Below are 19,565 nucleotides of genomic sequence, written 5' to 3' on the forward strand. Positions count from 1 at the left end.
GAGAAGAGCAATCATGTGACATGCAATACTAAGATTATTAGCAACATGCTCAGTTTGTGCCTGTTGATTAATTAATGGAATGAGGTCTGAAAACGTGGTCAGTAAACATAATAGGCAGTTTCTGAGATGGCTTCTGACAATGTTAGGGTGGCTCACCTCCTAAAATCCACAACTTTTTACTCTTGCCTTGAGTATAAGATGGATTTGGTTATGACTTGCTTCTAAGATGCCACTTCCAAGTTTAGGTTATAAAAGACTCTGTTGCCTGTCTTGCTCACCTGCTCTTTCTGTCTCGCTTGCTCAGATGAAAGCCAACTGCCATGTTTTGAGTTGCTCCAGGAAAGGCTTTTGTGGTAAGGAACCAAGAAATCTCTGGCCAACAGGCAGCAAGAAGCTGAAACCATCAGTCCAATAACCTGAAAGGAATTGGGTTCCACCAACAATCACCTGAACGAGGTTAGAAATGGAGGGTCCTTCAGTTGAGCCTTCTGATGAGACCACTGCCCCAGCCAACAGCTTGACCCCAACCTCAGGAGACACCCCAAGACAGAGGTGGTCAGCTAACCTGAACTCAGATTGCTGAATCACAGAAACTGAGAGATAATGTTTATTGTGTTAAGCCATTAATTTTGAGGTAATTTCTTATGCAACAATATGTAACTGGTACCACAGGGATTTTCTGGTATTTCACTGGTTACCAGACAAAGATAATTGTTTCAAAAATGCAATTTTCCCCCTCTCAAACTTAGCCATATATTAATGCCTCTAAACAAGTTACCTACATATGAAAATAGCTTCTTCTGCTCTTTACTGAATTAAGGATAATGAACTGTTTATCCTCCATTAAAAATCAATTAAAGAATGGCACTTTCTCTCTTTGCTTTAAATCTATTCACTAGTTATCCTGAACCTCAGGGACACAAATTGACAAAGGAAATTATTAGTGCTATGTCATCCCCTGAGAAAATTCAGACAAATCTTCTCTTGAAATTCTCTGCCCTCCTTTAACTTAAAACTATTCGCAGCAGTAATGGACAACAGCACTGATGGAGAACACTAAGTAGCAGGTTCATATATTCTATGCCAATACTTACCACGTATCTTAACGGTAAACATGTTTCTCTTGGAGAAATGAGCCATAAACTAAAGTCTATGCAGCAGAAAAATCCAACTCCCTTAAGGCAAGGGGGTGTTTCCTACTACTAAGCTTTACTTTGCTCATCATGATGAGGGGAAAATTCAAAAGAAAGATGAGAGATTATTTGTATTTTTTATACACTTAAGAATACTAATAAAATTAAGTTCATGATCTACTTTCTTTAATCACAAAACCTCTGCACACATTATCAGTTTCAAGTAAAATAAACTGCATTGAGGAATGCTATTCTCTGATTCCTCATAAATAGCCGCTCTGTTTAATACATTTGAGAGGATCCCAAGAACAAAAGAACAGAGAGAACAGAATGATTTCTGTCAAATACGCTACACTCATTTGTATGAGTAAGTAGCTTAATTGTGACATGTGTGTTTTAACAAAAAGGACTTGAGGTCCTGAGTGTGGAAAAGAGAGCATCCCTACATATCCTTTTATCACTCTTTACCATAAAACATATTTAAGTTAATTTGTCACAGTAAAGATGACATTTATCTCTTACCAGAGGACTAGCTTTTAATACTGACTACATTTCAAATCAAGGACACTAAATTCAATCTGATGTTTCCAATTAGATACTAATGGTTTAAATAAAATATCTCATGGATCAAGGCAAAGAAATGAACAAAGTCCTGAAGGCAGGTAATGCACTGCAAAGTAAATCAATCTCTAGGTGCTGAAAGACTCACAAAAATAAACAAAGTAACAATAAAGATAAGCAGACTCTTCTACTTAGAAGTGCACAGAACAGGTGAATTTATGTCAAATGCATCTGCCTCAATTATGCATACAATTTAAGCTCCATAAACCAGCACTAAGAGTTATGCTTTCTATAAATGAAGCACTTTGCCTGGCTAATTTTTAAACATACACACATCAAGGCCATTGAAAGCAAGCTGAATGAACTCCCCATTGTTCTTTTTGAAAAACTGGAATATGCACAAGAGACTTTGCAGATGACAAATAAACTCATCGACAGTTCCCAATGTAGAACAGGTGAAGATTTTGCTTTGTGCAGACGTTCAAAGAGGGCCAGATTAAAACAAAGGAGTATAGATTCCCTTCACACTATGCTCCCCAGAAAACACTGGACCCTTAGCTGGTAGAATGGAGAAACCATGTTCCTAGAGAAAGGCAAACAAGTTCCTGGATCTCTAGGCGATAAATGACAGCAAATTTGCAGCCTCCACTGTCTGATATGCAGCCATCACTGCCACATCAGGAAGCAGCCCCTGCCCTCTCTCCTGGACCCTCAGAAGGGGGAAGAAAACAGCAATGATATTCACATCACCAGGTGTAAAAGCTAGCACATCTGCTGTAAAAGCTGTGCTCTAAAAACACTCCGTGCTTATAAAAATTGTACTGAATTTTAACTCGTGCAGTTTCCCTCTTCTATCTGTCCATCACCAAAATCTGATTGAAATTCCTGCTCTTCAATATAGGTATCAAGCAGAAGTCCCTGCGTTTCCTCTAGTACTCAGTAGAATATCCATTTGAATTGGGTGATCACCGAACCAAGCCTGGAAAAGAAACAAGATACCCAGTGGCCCAAGGTCTAATGTTCTACATTGTGTTCTCATGGGGTATAATGTAACCCTCCTCAGAAAAAAAGGATCGTATTTGTTGTAGGCAGTATTTTTTGGTTCTCCAGTGTTCATTCCCCCTCTTCTTCATTCCCAACATATCTAATTTTCCTTTGGGAATCCATGTAATTTTAGCAAACGGACCCCATGCCAGGCTCCATGATAGAAGAAAGATCCCCAGCTAGTATATTTCACTTCCTGGACTGAAATGATTTGTTTGGGGCTAGACAAGTTACTTAAACCCATCAAATCAAAGGACCATCAGTGCTTTTGCTGGACAGATGAGGCATAAAAGTGTAGAAGGAGGAAAAAAATAGAAAGCAGGTGGGGAAAAGAGCACAGAGCGATAATGGAACAAGGGAAGAAAGAAGTAAGAGAAAAGGAGTACTGAAGAAAAGAGAAATAAATAGAAAAAAATAAAAGAGGAAGGAAGGAAGGAAGGAAGGAAGGAAGGAAGGAAGGAAGGAAGGAAGGAAGGAAGGAAGGAAGGAAGGAAGGAAGGAAGGAAAGCTTCCCTTGACCAAACACTCCCTTGGAATACATGTATTTTTAGTTTCGCTTTGCCATCATAGTCAGGGCATTTAACCTGTCTTTAGCTACACTTAAAAGAAAGAAAAAAGGACACAGTGTCACAAATGGCACTTCCTTCACAGTGATGGCACAATCATGAATGAGTCAAATGCTGCAGCCTAAAGACAAACCACTACAGATTAACGAGCTAGATGAAGAATCTATCCTACAGATACAATGAAAACGCATTTTGTTCCACCTACAGAATCTAAGATTTTCCATATTTCACACAGTGCTGATCTTAGCATCTTTATCCTCTAGGAACACGTGAACTCTTCTAGCTGTGAACTACTGAACAAAGAAAACACACACACACACACACACACACACACACACACACACACACACACAAAAGCCTAAATCTAAATATCCCAGCACTGAGAAAGTCACTTTTCCTTTCAACAAAGAAATCTTGATCTACGAATGCAGAGTCTGCCCTAGCTAATGAACTATCTTGGCTATGATAACTGGCTGCTAGTTGTTAATAAATCTCAGACCGTGGCCAAAGCTACACCAGTTACATTTCATTTTAATGTCTTTAACGTCCACACAAACGATGATGAGTTCTCTCCTTATCTCTCCCGTGATATAGTGAGGAACAGTCTCAGCACTGGAGGACTGGCCCAAGAATGAAGAAAGACAAATACCAGTTCTGCTCCTGCACCTGTTTGCTAAGAATATCACTTGGCCTGATAGGTCTAGGTTTTCTCACCCTCCACCTGGGTCCAAGAGAGGATTTTGGTCTTGATCAGAATATCTGACATTGGTCTATCATTTTCTCCTCCTGAAACAATAGCAGATATTCGTGAATGAGTTTGGCATGCTTTTCTGCAAAGCCAAGAAGCAGCCTCCATGTCCTTAGCATGGTACTCCAGGGCCTCATCCCCAAAGTATGCTACATACGCCCCAGAAGGTATGTAATAGAATCGCCTAGGTTGGGGACAGAATATGTTAAAATTTCTATTTATAGTTATTCTTATCTTCAAAAATATGAAATAAATTTCAGCATTACTAATGCTTAATACACAGGCTGACCCTGGCATCCTCCACCAATCCATTTGACATATAATCAGTGTCACATACAGAATTAGAAGGATCCTAAGGGAGAGTGGGCATCCTATAGTGGGAAAGGAGTTGATGGGACACTTCACCTGCAGGATCCCTCAGAGCCTTACAGTTCACATTTGCTCACTGCAGTGAATTTATGGATTACAAATCTGGTTTTAATAAAATCCAGCTGACATTCTACAAATAAATGACAGATTTAAGGTAATTCAAAGAGTGCACACACACACAAACGAGAAAATGGTAGAGCTGGTGTAATTCCTTCTCCTGGCACATGATCTTTTTCTACCTTATTCTGGGGTGAAAACTGATGATCCAATTGCATCTGACAAGAAGTCAGTCAAACAATATTAAAACTATCAAAGCCATGTGAAATTCAGTTTTATATCCACTATTGTTAAAGAAGAGCCTTGCCTACATTAAATATAATAAAAATCCATCATAATTAACAAGGTATACATACGATATTGTTTATTCCTAATGTAGCTCATGCTAACATCTCTACTTTATATTTGTTTTAAAAAGACATAATAAACCCTGTCTCTAAAAATATATATATACACACATAATAATTAGTAACTGTTACAGAGATTTGGCCTATGTATTAATACATTTATAATTATCAGTAGTGTTTCTTCTGTTTAAAAGGGTCTGTAATTTAAAAACAAAAAATGAGTAGGGTTCCTAGTAGAGGATCTTACTGAGCATGAACAAATAAACTATTTGTTTTCATTGCTCTAATAGGTCTGCACATTTCCTTCCTTTGACTCTCTTTGTCTCAGACTGACTCTAGTACATACGTGGTAGGATGACTTCTCTTCCTCCCTGCTCTCTCTCTTCCGGATGATGACCCTTGCTATGGAGGAGAAATGAAATCAGGGTTCTGTTGGCATAATAACTATGAAGACACCAGGTTTTTACAACATAAAACTTCCTTTTGTAATCTTCAAGACTAAGGTCCATTTCTCCTACTGACGATGAATGCTGAGGATCCTGAAGCTCCCTTCCCCTGGAGCTCCTTCTACCTCCAAACCAGATGTTCCTGATAGACCAGGATCCTTGATGGGGCTGCAAGGAAGGGCCAAGAAGTAAAAAGACTTTAGGAAATCTGGAAGGAGAATAAAGAGGGGAGAACAGAAGAAAAGGGACTTTTATCCACAAGCAAGGTGGACTCTGAATGAGCTTTTTGGTAAGCAAGCACCTGTTTTGCACCATCCCATGAACAGACTAATAGGAAAGTGTTTCCATAATAGTGGATGGCACCGTTCCTGCTCTAACACTTATTGCAGGCATACTAGGTGGAAACACGAGAATTCCAGCACTGCTCGTAAGTGTCACGAAAACAACTCTTAAAGAGAACGCATGAATCAATCAATGTGGGGGGAAACTAATTTCAGTAGGATTTTTAGCTTACAGGGTAACTTTCCTGGCTCCCAGGATGATGAATTTCATTTATCCTCATTACTTCCTAAGTAAATTATTTTATAATTCCTGGATTTGGCTTCTGAAGATGCCTGGTGACTCATAAATGCCAATCTGACTAATGTCTCATTTAGAGCACTCAGTACGCACAGAAGCCCAGACATCATTTCTCTTGCCAAGAAACAAATGTAAAATATTTTCATTAAAAACAAAGAAATGAACAACTGGCACACCAAGGAACACATCTGCACCTGTTGTTACAGTGGTTTTTATATTCTACTAGCTGGATAGTCAGGAGCTGAAATACCCAGGGATGTAATGAAAAAAAACTCCCTGTTCATATTTAAAAGAGGATTTTATGATCTTTTTAAGACTCTGCGTTATTCATTGCCATTTTTTGGTCATACCTTATTTGTCACCATTTTGTCTATAGTTCATTGACCTCTACATTCAAACCGGGGGGGGAGGCTGTAATCTGAATGGCAGTATTTTATTTATATAGCATTGCTCCCACAAAGAAGTTCAAAGTACTTTATAAATATCTCTTTAAACTTGAAAGTAACTTAAGTGTCACTGTCTTCATCTTAAATAAAGACACAAGAAAGGAAAGTTCAAATGGTTAAAATTAGCAAGTTAGAGAGGATTTAACAATCCAGAGAGGATTTCTGGGAAAAGATGGCAAATTGCCCTTCAATATGTATCGCCTCTCCTTCTCAAAATTCACTAAATTGATCATAATGGAAAATGTTAAGTTGCAAGGAAAAAAATGAATGGAAGAGAAGACAGTAACATATCAAGGGTTTTAACCAAGATATGGAAGTTTCAGAAAGCCCACTGACTCTACATACCAAAGCTACATTTTCCTAAGCAAATTTTATAAAACTGGTATTTTGATCTAATCTACATTTATCATCTGTCCTTATCTCTTAAATGGTTCCCAAATTAGAAGGGCAAGTCAGGATTTTCCTTGAGGTTGCTGAACTATTAAGAAACAAGATTCTCCAAATTAAAGAGGCCCACAACCATTAACTAGATGAAGTGGGTGAAAATCCACACCAAGGCACGTAACCATAAAATTAAAGAGGACCAAGAGCAAAAAGAAGATCGTTAAAGCTTGCAAAACTTGGGGGATGATATGGTTTGACTGTGTCCCCATCCAAATCTCATCTTGAATTGTAATCACCATGTGTCAAGGGAGGGAGCTAGTGGGAGGTGACTGAATCACGGGGGCCGTTTCCCCCATACTGTTCTCGCGATAGTGAGTTCTCACAAGGCCTGACGGTTTGTAAATATGGCACTTCCCCAACCCCTGCTGCTATGTAAGATGTGCCTTGCTTCCCCTTCGCCTTCCGCCATGATTTTAAGTTTCCAGAGGCCTCCCCAGCTGTGTGGAACTCTGAGTCAATTAAACCCCTTGTCCTTATAAATTACCCAGTCTCAGGTAGTTCCTTATAGCAAGGTGAAAATGGACTAATACAGAGGGGAAAGTCACATACAAACGAATATTAGTATCTGAATCAAATGGGATCAGGTTCCTGAAATGTAACAAGGGATCACAGAAGTCAATGGGTAGTGTCTTCACAGTGCTTAGTAGAAATTATTTCCAATCTGCATTTCTATACCAGCCAAACTTTTGAAAAGGTGAGAGTAAAATAAAGAAACTTTCAGATATAAAAGGCACACAGTGTTTACTTCTGGGAGATGTGCTCCAGCATAACACAGGAGTAAACTTAAAAAGGGGAAGAAAACAAAGGAGTATCCAACACAGCAGAGCAACAGAGAGAAGTCCCTAACTTACAGATGGAGTACAGCTGACCCAGAGACAGTCTACTTAGGAACAAGAGGACAAGAGGACTCAGGATCTCAGGGTGAGATCCCCAGGAGGAGATGAAGAAGAATACACTATGTCATGGCCGGGCGCGGTGGCTCAAGCCTGTAATCCCAGCACTTTGGGAGGCCGAGATAGGCGGATCACGAGGTCAGGAGATCGAGACCATCCTGGCTAACACGGTGAAACCCCGTCTCTACTAAAAATACAAAAAACAAGCCAGGCGAGGTGGCGGGCGCCTGTAGTCCTAGCTACTCCGGAGGCTGAGGCAGGAGAATGGCGTAAACCCGGGAGGCGGAGCTTGCAGTGAGCTGAGATCCGGCCACTGCACTCCAGCCCGGGCTACAGAGCAAGACTCCGTCTCAAAAAAAAAAAAAAAAAAAAAAAAAAAAATACACTATGTCATATAACCCGGTAGTTGGGGAATGTATTGATAGTCATATGCCAAATTTAATAAAGCATTTGTGGAAAATTAAGTGTAGGTGTATATAAAACTATACAATTCTAAAAATAATATATATTCTAAATTGAACAATAAAGGAAATAAAAATTATGCTGCACTGATGGGTCCTTTCGTTATCACACAGATACTGAGTTCACTAAACTTTCAGAAGTAATTACATTAGCAAAACGGAGGAAAGAGAGTGAGTATAGACATTATGGGCCTAAATCTACAGCTACCAGAACAGAAAGCTAAAAAATATTATCTATCATAATGGGATAAAGTGTAGTGTTTGGATATATAAAGGTAAACACAAGAAGAAACTGCCAAAATAAATAATTAGGATCACTTCTTCAAGCAAGACTGAGGTATGCAGAAGGGATGAAAGAGACAGCTAAAAATATTTGATGTTTAGTTTTTTTCACTGTTATTTGATGCTTTCATCTCTGCAAGTATTGCTTTGATAAAATTTAAAACTCAAGGGAAAAAATCACTTACAAGGAAAGTCCAGGTTTATATCAGATTACACTCACCATCTATATTGTTTAATGCTTTCGTACCTAAAGCATCTTTTTTTTCATTTAATAAACAAAAAATTACTCTTGGAGTAGCAGGTAAACTTGTTCTCACATTTGGTTCCCTCAGTACAGATTCCTCTAATGCAAAAGGTGAATGGAACATTGAAAGTAAGAATGACATAACGAATGCTGAATATATATACTCAAGACAGTATTTTAAAAGTTAATTTCTTATATTTAAGTATTATATTTGTATAAACCAGATTTTAGTTTTGAAGTTACTATAATCTTTGGAGAATCTCTAAGAAGTTATACAATCTCCGCTGGAAACCATAAGGGACATTATTAATGAATTTTTATCAACTTAATTGGTTTTCCGTGGGGTGTTTCTATGGTTGGCTAACAAATGAAGTCTACCACAGTGGAAATATAGTTTATCCACAAAACCAACCCAGAAAAATATGTGGAATAGTTAACTTTTTTTCTAAATAAACAAACCCTAAATTCAGATAATAATTAAACTAAATTTTCAGAACTAAACCAACAAATTATTTCAAAGACAAACTCTCTAAACAGGAAATCATAAGGGGAGAATAACTGCATAACAAGGTACTTCTCGCAGACACGCATATTTTACTCATATTTCCCACATCATTTTCAAACTTCTGCTCAAAGCTTTACTCAAAATGAGGAGAAAAGTATCTATTCACTGTCCCTGTGACAGTACCGTGAATCTTTTACAAACACTGTTTGATGTGCCCACTATATTGGAAGATAACAAACTACAAATGTTCACATTTGTAGTACAAAACCTGTGTAGAACAGGTTAAAAAAAAAAACCACAGGTTTTGTGCAAAAACCTGTATTCTATATAAAATGTTAAGGTATCTCTTCTCTTTCAGAAATTGTGATTAAAAAATGAATTTGGCTCACATATGAGTAAGATGCTAACTTTACAGAGCAAATTTCTTTATGTTTCAATTTCTTAGTAGCTTTCTGAATTCCAAGAAAATAATTTTCTTAGGCTTAAGAAAAAATAAACATAACCTAAAAAACGGATGAACTGAGAATGATGGCTTCCAGCTTCATCCATGTCCCTGCAAAGGACATGAACTCATTCTTTTTTTATGACTGCATAGTATTTCATGGTGTGTATGTGCCACATTTTCTTTATCCAGTCTATCACTGATGGGCATTTGGATTGGTTCCGAGTCTTGGCTATTGTAAATCGTGCTGCAAACAGAAAACCAAACCCACATGTTCTCACTCATAAGTGGGAGTTGAACAGTGAGAACACATGGACACAGGGAGGGGAACAGCACACCCCAGGGCCTGTCGGGGGGTCAGGGGCAAGGGGAGGGAGATCATTAGGACAAATACCTAATGCATGCAGGGCTTAAAACCTAGATGACAGGTTGATAGGTGCAGCAAACCACCATGGCACATGTATACCTATATAACAAACCTGCACGTTCTGCACATGTATCCCAGAACTTAAAGTAAAATTTAAAAAAAACAAAGATGAACTATGAACATTGTGTGTGTGTGTGTGTGTGTGACAATTTTTACATTTTTACAATTCCCCAATTATAAGAGAACCATCTGTAGTAGGGTGAATAATGGCCACCCAAAGACATTACATCCTAACTCCTGGAACCTATAAATGCTACCTTACAAAGAAAAAGTCTTTCTGCAGATTTGATAAAATGAAGGATCCTAAGATAGATAGATAACTGGATTATCCAACGGGCACTAAGTCCATTCACAAGTGTCCTTATAAGAAAGGAAAGCAGAGGGAGGTTTGATAGACGGAAGAGAAGGTAACGTGACCACCATGCAGAGATTGCCGTGATGTACCCACAAGCCAAGGAATGCCTGCAGCCTCCTAAACTGCAGGAGGCAAAGAATGGATTGTCTCCCTAGAACCTCCAGGAGCAGGACCCTGCTGACACGTGGATTTCTGTCCCATGATGCTCATTGTGGCCTCCAGTCTCTACCTCTACGAGAGAGTAAATTTCTGTTGTTTTAAGCCACTAATTTTGCCAGGAAGGAGCCTTCAGCAAATCGGTATGTCATTCTTTCAAATGTGTTTGAGTAGCTTTACAATTACTATGCTGAGCACATGAGACAAGTCTGACACCAGACAAATCACAAGTTAAATGGAAAAACGTTACTTTCCCTGAAACTTATGAAATTCTGATTTGAGCACAGAGAAGAAACAAATGTCTAAGTCACTGACTTGGAGCTTTTTTCCAAAATGTTTCATTTAGAATGGAGTTTCCTATAAACTTTCCAGACAAACTTATAACATCCAAAAACATGTTTTCTTCAGTGTTAAAAATTTAGATAATGCAAATAAGCAAAAAAGTAGGAAAATCAAAAGTTTATCCCCAGTTTTATTAGCCAGACATTACTTCTGTTCATATTTTAGTATATCTGTCCAGCATTCTATTACAAATGTCGACATATAATTATTTTATTTTACATTATTGTATAAAAATGGATACTAATAACATGTTATAATCAACTTTTTATATACTTAATACGTGACAAATATTTTCCATGCCAATATAATTTCTATGACAAAATTTTTAATGACTGCACATTTTTCATAGTATTGCTGAACAAAAATTGCATACTATCTTTTTCACACATTTAAACACTTAGATGGTTTTCCCATTTTTTTCACTGATGAAACTTTGCTGATCTCCCAGGAGGTTTTTTTTTTTTTTTTTTTTTTTTTTGGTACTTTAAGTTCTAGGGTACATGTGCACAACATGCAGGTTTGTTACATATGTATACATGTGCCATGTTGGTGTGCTGCACCCATTAATTCGTCATTTACATTAGGTATATCTCCTAATGCTATCCCTCACCCCTACCCCCTCCCCACAATAGGACCCAGCGTGTGATGATCCCCTTCCTGTGTCCAAGTGATCTCATTGTTCAATTCCCACCTATGAGTGAGAACATGCAGTATTTGGTTTTCTGTTCTTGTGATAGTTTGCTGAGAATGATGGTTTCCAGCTGCATCCATGTCCCTACAAAGGACACGAACTCATCCTTTTTTATGGCTGCATAGTATTCCATGGTATATATGTGCCACATTTTCTTAATCCATTATGTCACTGATGGACATTTGGGTTGATTCCAAGTCTTTGCTATTGTGAATAGTGCCGCAATAAACATACGTGTGCATGTGTCTTTATAGCAGCATAACTTACAATCCCAGGAGTTTTTAAAATCAAGGAGACTAATTTTGTCAGTAAGAAAATTATAATCTTTGTCATTTGCCCAAAAGTTAGGCTTTAATGTCAAATCTGACTCTCTAAAGTAAAAGGACAAGGATTTACAGCTATGGCCCTCACAGTATGGGGCACCCGGAAATAAGTAGTTTGAAGCTTTCAGGGATCTCCAGAGAATCCCTCCATGGGACAGCAGCTCTACTGCAACCACCAGTCTTAAGAGTGACCCCATAAACAAGTCTGTCATCCAACTCAACAAGCGTTAAGCGAAGGTCAATTCTATGTGGCAAACCAGAGAAATCAGGCAAAGTTACAATCTTCACTCCAAACACCTGTATCAGCTGAGAAGTTTTAATTCCTAGTACGAAAAGACTTTAGTCAACAAATAACAAAAGTGAGGTCACAAAGGATAAAGAGCTTTGCTGAAGCCACCACGGCTGTCAATGGAAAAACCAAAGTATAGAATTCAAAGTTCTAAGTTTGGACCTGTGGCCAAGAAGTTTACATTAAAACCTCTAGGTACACTAGCAGTCGCATAAGGAGTCTGTATTTGAACATATATTTAAAGATCAACACTCAAACAATAGATAGAGGCTTCAGTTAACCCTGAAGCCATCTCCACTTTCTCCCCTGACTCCTCTGAGACTGGAACAAGGAGGTTAGGAGAATGGGCACTGGACAGGGTGGAGAGGGAGGGGCAAGGCTGAGGGTGGGGTAAGTGCCTGCTGGGGACAGGGAGATTCCTCCGGTTTTCAAAAGCTTCCTTTTCCATTGATTCTGCTGGCTCCTTGGTCCTTAAGTATCAGAGGCAGATAGATGTCTGTATGCGAGTGAACAATCCTGACAATGTGCAATAAATTCTTGTGGATGTAGAAAGAAAGTAGAAAAGAAGGACGAAGGGAGAGAGAGAAGGAGGAAAAAAGGGGAGAAAGGAAAAAAGGGAAGAAGGGAGGGAGGGAAGAAGGGAGGGAGGGGAAAAGGGAGGGAGGGAGGAAAGGAGGGACGGAAGAAGGAAGGGAGGGAGAGAGGAAAAAATTTTTACAAGTCTACAAAGGGTAAAAATTGCAGAAAAATAAAAGCTTGTCTCTGAAACAACAAAGGTTAGCTCATACAAACTTTAGCTTCCTGCATTTGAGGAGACAAGCAGAAGTGAATGTTTTGATTTGTTTACAGGAAAGTGTAAGAAAGTATAAAGAGAAAATAAATATCAATCATTCTGAATTTAGATTAAAATAATCAATGGAAACCACAGGCTTGAATCTAATCATATATATAATATATTACATATATTATATATACATGTATTCTGTCTTGACATTGAAGTCAGAAACTAACTTTGCAAAAACTAAGTCTGTATAATTGGCATAATAGGATTCAATAAATGCCCAAAATGCAAGAAAGAGCTATAGAGACGCATGTGATGAGGATGGTCACACAATAAAACCAACATTTTCATTTGTGTTAAGGAGTAAAAAATGGCCCTTTGTCTAAAATGAGAAAAAATGAGAAAACATGACTTTATTTCAAGTTAAATATGTAATTGATCAACGGAACCCAAAGATTTAGGTGTAGAAATCAGATACACGTGATGCTAATTTCAAATACACCTACATTCAAATCAAGAGTCCATATCATGAGATAAGTTGGATTACTGGAATTCACTTCTCACACTGGCCATTTTACACAAGCACTCCATGGTAGTATTTGAGGGTTACTTGCAAAGCCTTCAGCTCAGAAACATCTCCTCTCCATTCCATGAAACTGTAATCAATCTCTTCCTTCCTGAGAGCTAAGGGACTACTACTGTTATACCTGAATGCACGGAATCTCAAAAAAGGCAATATAAAAATTGTTATGGTTTACAGATCATTAACTCCTTCCCGGAAACTAGTTTGTTCGACAGTTACCCTCACAAATGGGAAGATGTCAGTAGTGCCTTTAGATGGGGCTTCACATCAAGCCAGGCCAAGTGCCTCACTCAGGAGGAGGCAAGATTTGGGTACATGGGGCCAAGCACATGGTGAGCACAGGCCTAGGTGAAGGGCTGGTGGGACACTAGGTAAAGGACAAAGGAACAAGCACTGCTAGATAGGCTACAGAATCAAGACACGGACACCTTCAGCCTAAGATGGGAGGGAACAGAAAGGAAGGGGAGCACAAAGAAATATCTCATTCTGGCTGGGTAGTGGCTCATGTCTATAATCTCAGCACTTTGGGAGGCCAAGGCGGGTGGATCACTTGAGGTCAGGAGTGCAAGACCAGCCTGGCCAACGAGGTGAAAACTCCTACTAAAAATACAAAAATTAGCCAGGCCTGGTGGCCAATGCCTCCAATTTAAGCTACTCAGGAGGCTGAGGCAGAAGAATCGTTTGAACCTGGGAAGTGGAAAGATTGCAGTGAGCTGAGATCACACCACTGCACTCCAGCCTGGCAAACAGAGACTCAAAGAAAAAAAAAAGAAGAAGAAGAGAGAGAGACAGAAAGAAAGAAGTAAAGAAAAGAAAGAAAAGAGAAGAGAAGAAAAGAAAAGAAAGGAAAAGAAAAGAAGAAAAGAAAAGAGGTCATGCTAAATTAGCCTGTTCACCACTGACATCCAGGGTTGCCTCAGGGGCCAAGAGAAGCATCCTCCTGAAGCCAACCCTCAGGGCTGACCTCAGACGCTGGCCCCACCAGCCAGATGAAAAGGATGTAGTGGAAAGACAGCCAGGGACTCTCCCAATCAAGGCAGACAGATTCAGTCCCAAACAGGAGACCCATATCAACGACTGCTTATGATCCTGCTTTTCCTGTTCCTACACACACGCCTCCCCTTGGTATTTCTCTTCTGGGTTACTTCCCTTTTGCAACTCAGAGAAATTCTCATGCTCAGAAATTAGCAGCAATCACAAACTTTATAAAACATTTTAAATAAAAGACATATGTTATGTGCTAAATCCCCAATTATGCATCAGTTTGTTTGTGACAACATTGCTGCTATTTTGCTTTAACAGTATAAGCACTGTGGAATGGGTATTGTACAGCATCCACGCGGCCATATAGGAACTCAGTGGGCATTTTGCGTTGGTTATATATCTACACATATAATTTTTACAAGGCATATGATTTTTCATTGTAGATTGCCTTTTTCTTAAGAAAACTAAATGTGAGAATCTGTGTGGTATATCTGGGTAAAATTACATGATATTTTTAGTATTTTCCTTATGCTTTCTGGTTTCTGTAAGAAAAGATAAAATTCCAATCCAATTAAACAAGGTAAATCCTCCAGCCTTGGACATTTGGAAGAAAGACAGCAGGATGGGTTGGTAGGCTTGAAACTCAGAATCCACTAAGGAGTGTGTAACAACTCACCTGCCAAATCAACTAGCCCTTAAATTCTTTTTTAAATTTTTTATAATGTCCATGAGATCCTGATATTGACCTATGAAAGGTGCAAAAGCAGAAGCCTGCAGAAAAGAAACAGCTTGCTCAAAATCACATGACACAACTGGCTCACCTGTTTCGAGAGACACCTGGGGATAGACATGGAACCCACCCAGTGGCAGTGGAATACGGTGGGGGGAGCACAGGCTGTGGAGTCAGAATGCTGCAGCTCAAATCCGGGCTCCGCTAGTTACTAACGAGGGACCCTGGGACACTGAGATGAACTTCTTTACGCCTCAACTAGTTCATCTGTGAAACGGGGCTACACCTGGCACTTAAACCGTTGGGTTGCCATGAGGCTGAAATGGCTCTATGCCATGAAAAGCACATAGATGACCGCTTAATGCATCAATCAACACGTGTTCTTTAGTGTCAGTTCTGTATTATTAAGACTTCTATTTCGATTTTTTATTACTATGGTCATCATTATTATCAGTATTTTGTGAAGGCTTTGAGAACTTCAGTGAATGGAGCTGCAAGTCTCAACGCAAAGGAGGGCAGCTCCCGCTGGAGGATAAGGCGGCACACACAGTGCTGACATCTGATCCAGTAATTCCAGAGCCCAGTTCTTCCTTAGAAGCCAGCTTTCTGGACTGCGATAGCAAATCCACCAAATCCCATTTTCCATCCTACTCCCTACCTCCCAGGTTACGTGTCTGTTCATGTCACTTACATTGCTCTTGTCACATGACTCTGCAGCTCAGAACTTCAACCTCCAAACATGGTTCGCCTTCATGTAAATTACATGGTATAATTGAAAGTGCAGGCTCCTGTTCCCCACCACTAAGCCGAGCGTCTGAGTCAAAATCTCTGGGAAGAAGGTACAGGAGTTTGTTTGCCAGGGGATTCTGATACTCACACAAGTTTCAGAAGTACTTGTGATTTATTTATTTGGGCACTTGTCTTATTTCCTCTATTTGGTTATACATTGCATCCCCCACAATACCTATTTTTATTCCTTTTTCCACAATACCATGTACACAGTAGGTTTTCAATGACTATGAATTCAATAAATGTTTGCTAACAAGCTGAAGCCACCTAGGATTCCATCTTGCTAGATAGGAGGAGAAAGATGTGACAAGCCAGGATTGCTGCAGCAAAATCACACACAGCGTCTGATACTCCAAACAGCTCCAACAAGAGTCCTAATGCACTGCAGTGGGTTGTACAGTTAAATAACTCTACTCCAGAAAAAAAAAAAAAAAAAAAAAAAGTGGCTGCAATAGAGGAGAACACACAAAGACCCAGCTGCCCGAAACATGAATAGCCTAGCAAGGCACTCCCGTCAGCACCCACGGAGAATACAGATCAGTGGAAAATGGGAAATCTGAGATGAGCTAGGGTCTCAATGGTGCTCGCCATAACCCATTTTCAACTCCCCTTTCCTTTGCTTCCTCCTACCTCTTTCCCTCCCCAAACCTAAAGTTATAAGAGCTATTAGGGAAAAAGAGCAACTACTGTGTGAAGGCTGAGGGTCCCGTGAGCTGGCCCTGCAGCTGGGCCTGGGCTACTTTGTGTTCATTATCCCGGGAGGCGTGAGCCCGAGAGAGCGTTCCTTCTGCAGCTGGCGTCTTGTGAGCTAAGTTACTTGCAAGAATCAGAGAGGAAACACTGGACTTTGTTCTTGAAGATGATCAGAAAAAAATGGGGAAGATCTAAAAGGATTTTAAACCAAAATTTCAAGGTTCAAATAGATAAATTTTTTTTAACAAAACTCAGAACACAGAAGTGACACTGTCCTTGAGAATTAAAGAATAAAACACCAGTACATTTCCAGTTAAAACTTAAGTGTGTTCTGTTGATAGTATACAATTTGGAGAATTACACGTTGCAGGTTTTCTTCCTTCAGATAGAACAATAATGCTGGAAAAGCCCTCAAGAGGTGTTAGCCCAGATTCCTGACTCCAGGGTTATGATTATCTATGCCTGGAATCGCCTCTTCAAGGTTTCTAGGGATGGAGAGTCCATAAATTTTTTATAGTCGAGTGGAATGTGTTTTTCTCCTTGAATGCAGAAGTTCTTCCTGGTGTCTAAATGAAATCATTGCCTATTTCCTTTGTCTAGCTAGCCACACATACCGAGGCCAGCACAAGCAACCCTTGCCCTCTTTGGCACACTCTTCTGAATTCCTACTATTTTTTTTTCAACGTCCTTTTAAAAGTAAAATAAATGAGCACAACCTAAGGCAGTACACAGAAAAAATTAGTCCATGAGACATGAACCCTATAATCCTTTTCTGAAAAATGATGGTTTTTATTCTAGCAAATATTTTTCTCTCTCTTACAAACACACACACATTTGTTTAATATCTAAATTATATTCTCAGATTGCTAGGTATTTTTATTTTAAAACTGTGTAGTTTTTGCTCTTCCCATTTTAAACGTACTTTATAGGCTTTATCACACTTAATTCTCCTCCATATACTTGTCCCTACTGATTTCATCTTGCTTTGAGGCACCATCTTCCCTCACTGGAACAGAAATCAAAATAGCATTAATAAATCTTCTGAAGAATGTATAATGAATTTGATCTCAAATCACTTTCAAATTTAATGAGTACTTTTATTCCCTTCTATCATCAATTCACCAAAAGCATTGAATGCAATGGACCTAACGCCAGTTCTGTTGATTCGTTCTCTCCTGTTAAGGCAGAGCCACTGACAATAGCTCTTGGGAAGTTGGAAAGTCACCTTATCAGAATTACCATTTAAAATCACTTTAAAATGAGTCACATAGCTCACTTCCCTTATCCCACCGATGATTCCACCCCCCATCGTAATTAGAATGAAACCTAAACTCACCATGACCACAAGACTCTTTCCCCACCCAGCACCATCACTCATCAAGACTTTCTCAATTTCTCAGGTATACTGGCCCCTTCCCTGCTGTTCCCAAACATACCAAGACCACCCACCTCATAGAATTAGTATGCCCTATTCTTTTGCCTGAAAGATTCTCCTGCAAGTTCTTCACAGATTGGATCTCTCGCTAATCATGCTTGTTTACCTCGATTTTCTCCTCCCATGCCCCCCAGCTAGCAGTCAAATCCCACAAAGATGCTGGTGGGTTTTGCCCACACTGTGACTCTGTGCCGGTCAGACAGTGAGCACCCAATGAATATGTGTGGAATGAATGAATGTGGGTGAGGTTTTGTGCATACCACCGTCACCCAAGATTGCCGTAGACGCCAACCTGACCACAGCTATGTGAGAACTGATTCCTTAACACTAAGTAATAAGGAAAAGGAGTGTATCTCGAAAGCAATAAGGAAAGCAACAAGGGGCGTATCTATAAAGTTATGAAAGAAATCCATATATAAATGCATTTTCCTTGTCCCTTATTTTATTTCCACTACTCAAAACAAATTTCTGATGATAAAACATATTCTTTATGATCTCTAAATTGATTACTATATTCATCAACTCAAGCAAAAGAGAATATTATGTGAGAAAAAATCCAAAGCTTACCAAAATTATATTCTAGTTTTGTTTCCATGTAGGCATTAAAGTTTGCATAAATGAAAAATGCTGTTTCTGGATTCTGAGCCATGAATATTAGTATAAATTTTGAGAACTGAAGCAAAGCAAAAATGCACAATTATCCCTAAAGGATTTGGAGAGTATAACTGTTAGAAAACTTGATTTTTTGTGTTTTTTTCCCCCCATTCTTTAAGATATGTTTTATTCAGATTGAAAGAACCAAGAGAAGAATTATCATTAAGATCAAAACTTTTCTTGTGAATTCCAAAGTTCCACAGAGCTACAGAAATCACAGAGAGAATACAATTTTATTCACATATACTAACACCTAGGTCTTTAACGGGTGTCCAAAAGTCGTAGTGCTATGACATTAAGAAAAATAAAACAGGATATGAATTCAGTCTACCACCATTCGTGAGTTTATTTTGTTGGTCATTTTATGTTTTCATTCTTAAAAATGATTACCGTTGTGAAACACAAGTCTCAAGCCCACACATCCTTGAGGCTATCTCACCAAGAGAACCCCTGCTGGCCACGTGCCCCATACCTTGCAGCCACTGTGAGTCCTTGTCTTCATCAGCGGTGTGGTCGTGCACAGCTCAATGGCCTCTGGTTCATGGAAGATGACCGCTGGGAGAGGTTCCTTTTTCAGTGTTAGGACATTCAATTTAGACTTCAGCATGGTCTGAAAGTGCTGAAAAGAAGAAAAATAAGTCACATGTAGTTTAATCACTTAGACTTATATGTCCTGCAATTGTACATTAAACCCAATAGCAACTTGTTTGTTTTATTGACTCTGTTCTATTACAGGAAGCGAAGAGATACTTAGTAAAACAGAGGA

The 19,565-nt window shown here is 39.1% G+C and overlaps 1 protein-coding gene across 1 annotated transcript in view; it reads right to left on the bottom strand.

Moving 5' to 3' along the window:
• The window catches only part of PID1 (phosphotyrosine interaction domain containing 1), a 253,765-nt gene that overhangs the window by 116,530 nt on the left and 117,670 nt on the right, over positions 1-19,565 (bottom strand). Inside the window, exon 2 of the mRNA XM_007966529.3 lies at positions 19,272-19,418. Within this exon, the coding sequence (XP_007964720.1) occupies positions 19,272-19,418 (147 nt within the window). The remainder of the gene's footprint in view (positions 1-19,271; positions 19,419-19,565) is intronic.

The sequence above is a fragment of the Chlorocebus sabaeus genome, chromosome 10 (genome assembly GCF_047675955.1).
Source record: "Chlorocebus sabaeus isolate Y175 chromosome 10, mChlSab1.0.hap1, whole genome shotgun sequence".
In the NCBI taxonomy this organism is placed as follows: domain Eukaryota; kingdom Metazoa; phylum Chordata; class Mammalia; order Primates; family Cercopithecidae; genus Chlorocebus; species Chlorocebus sabaeus.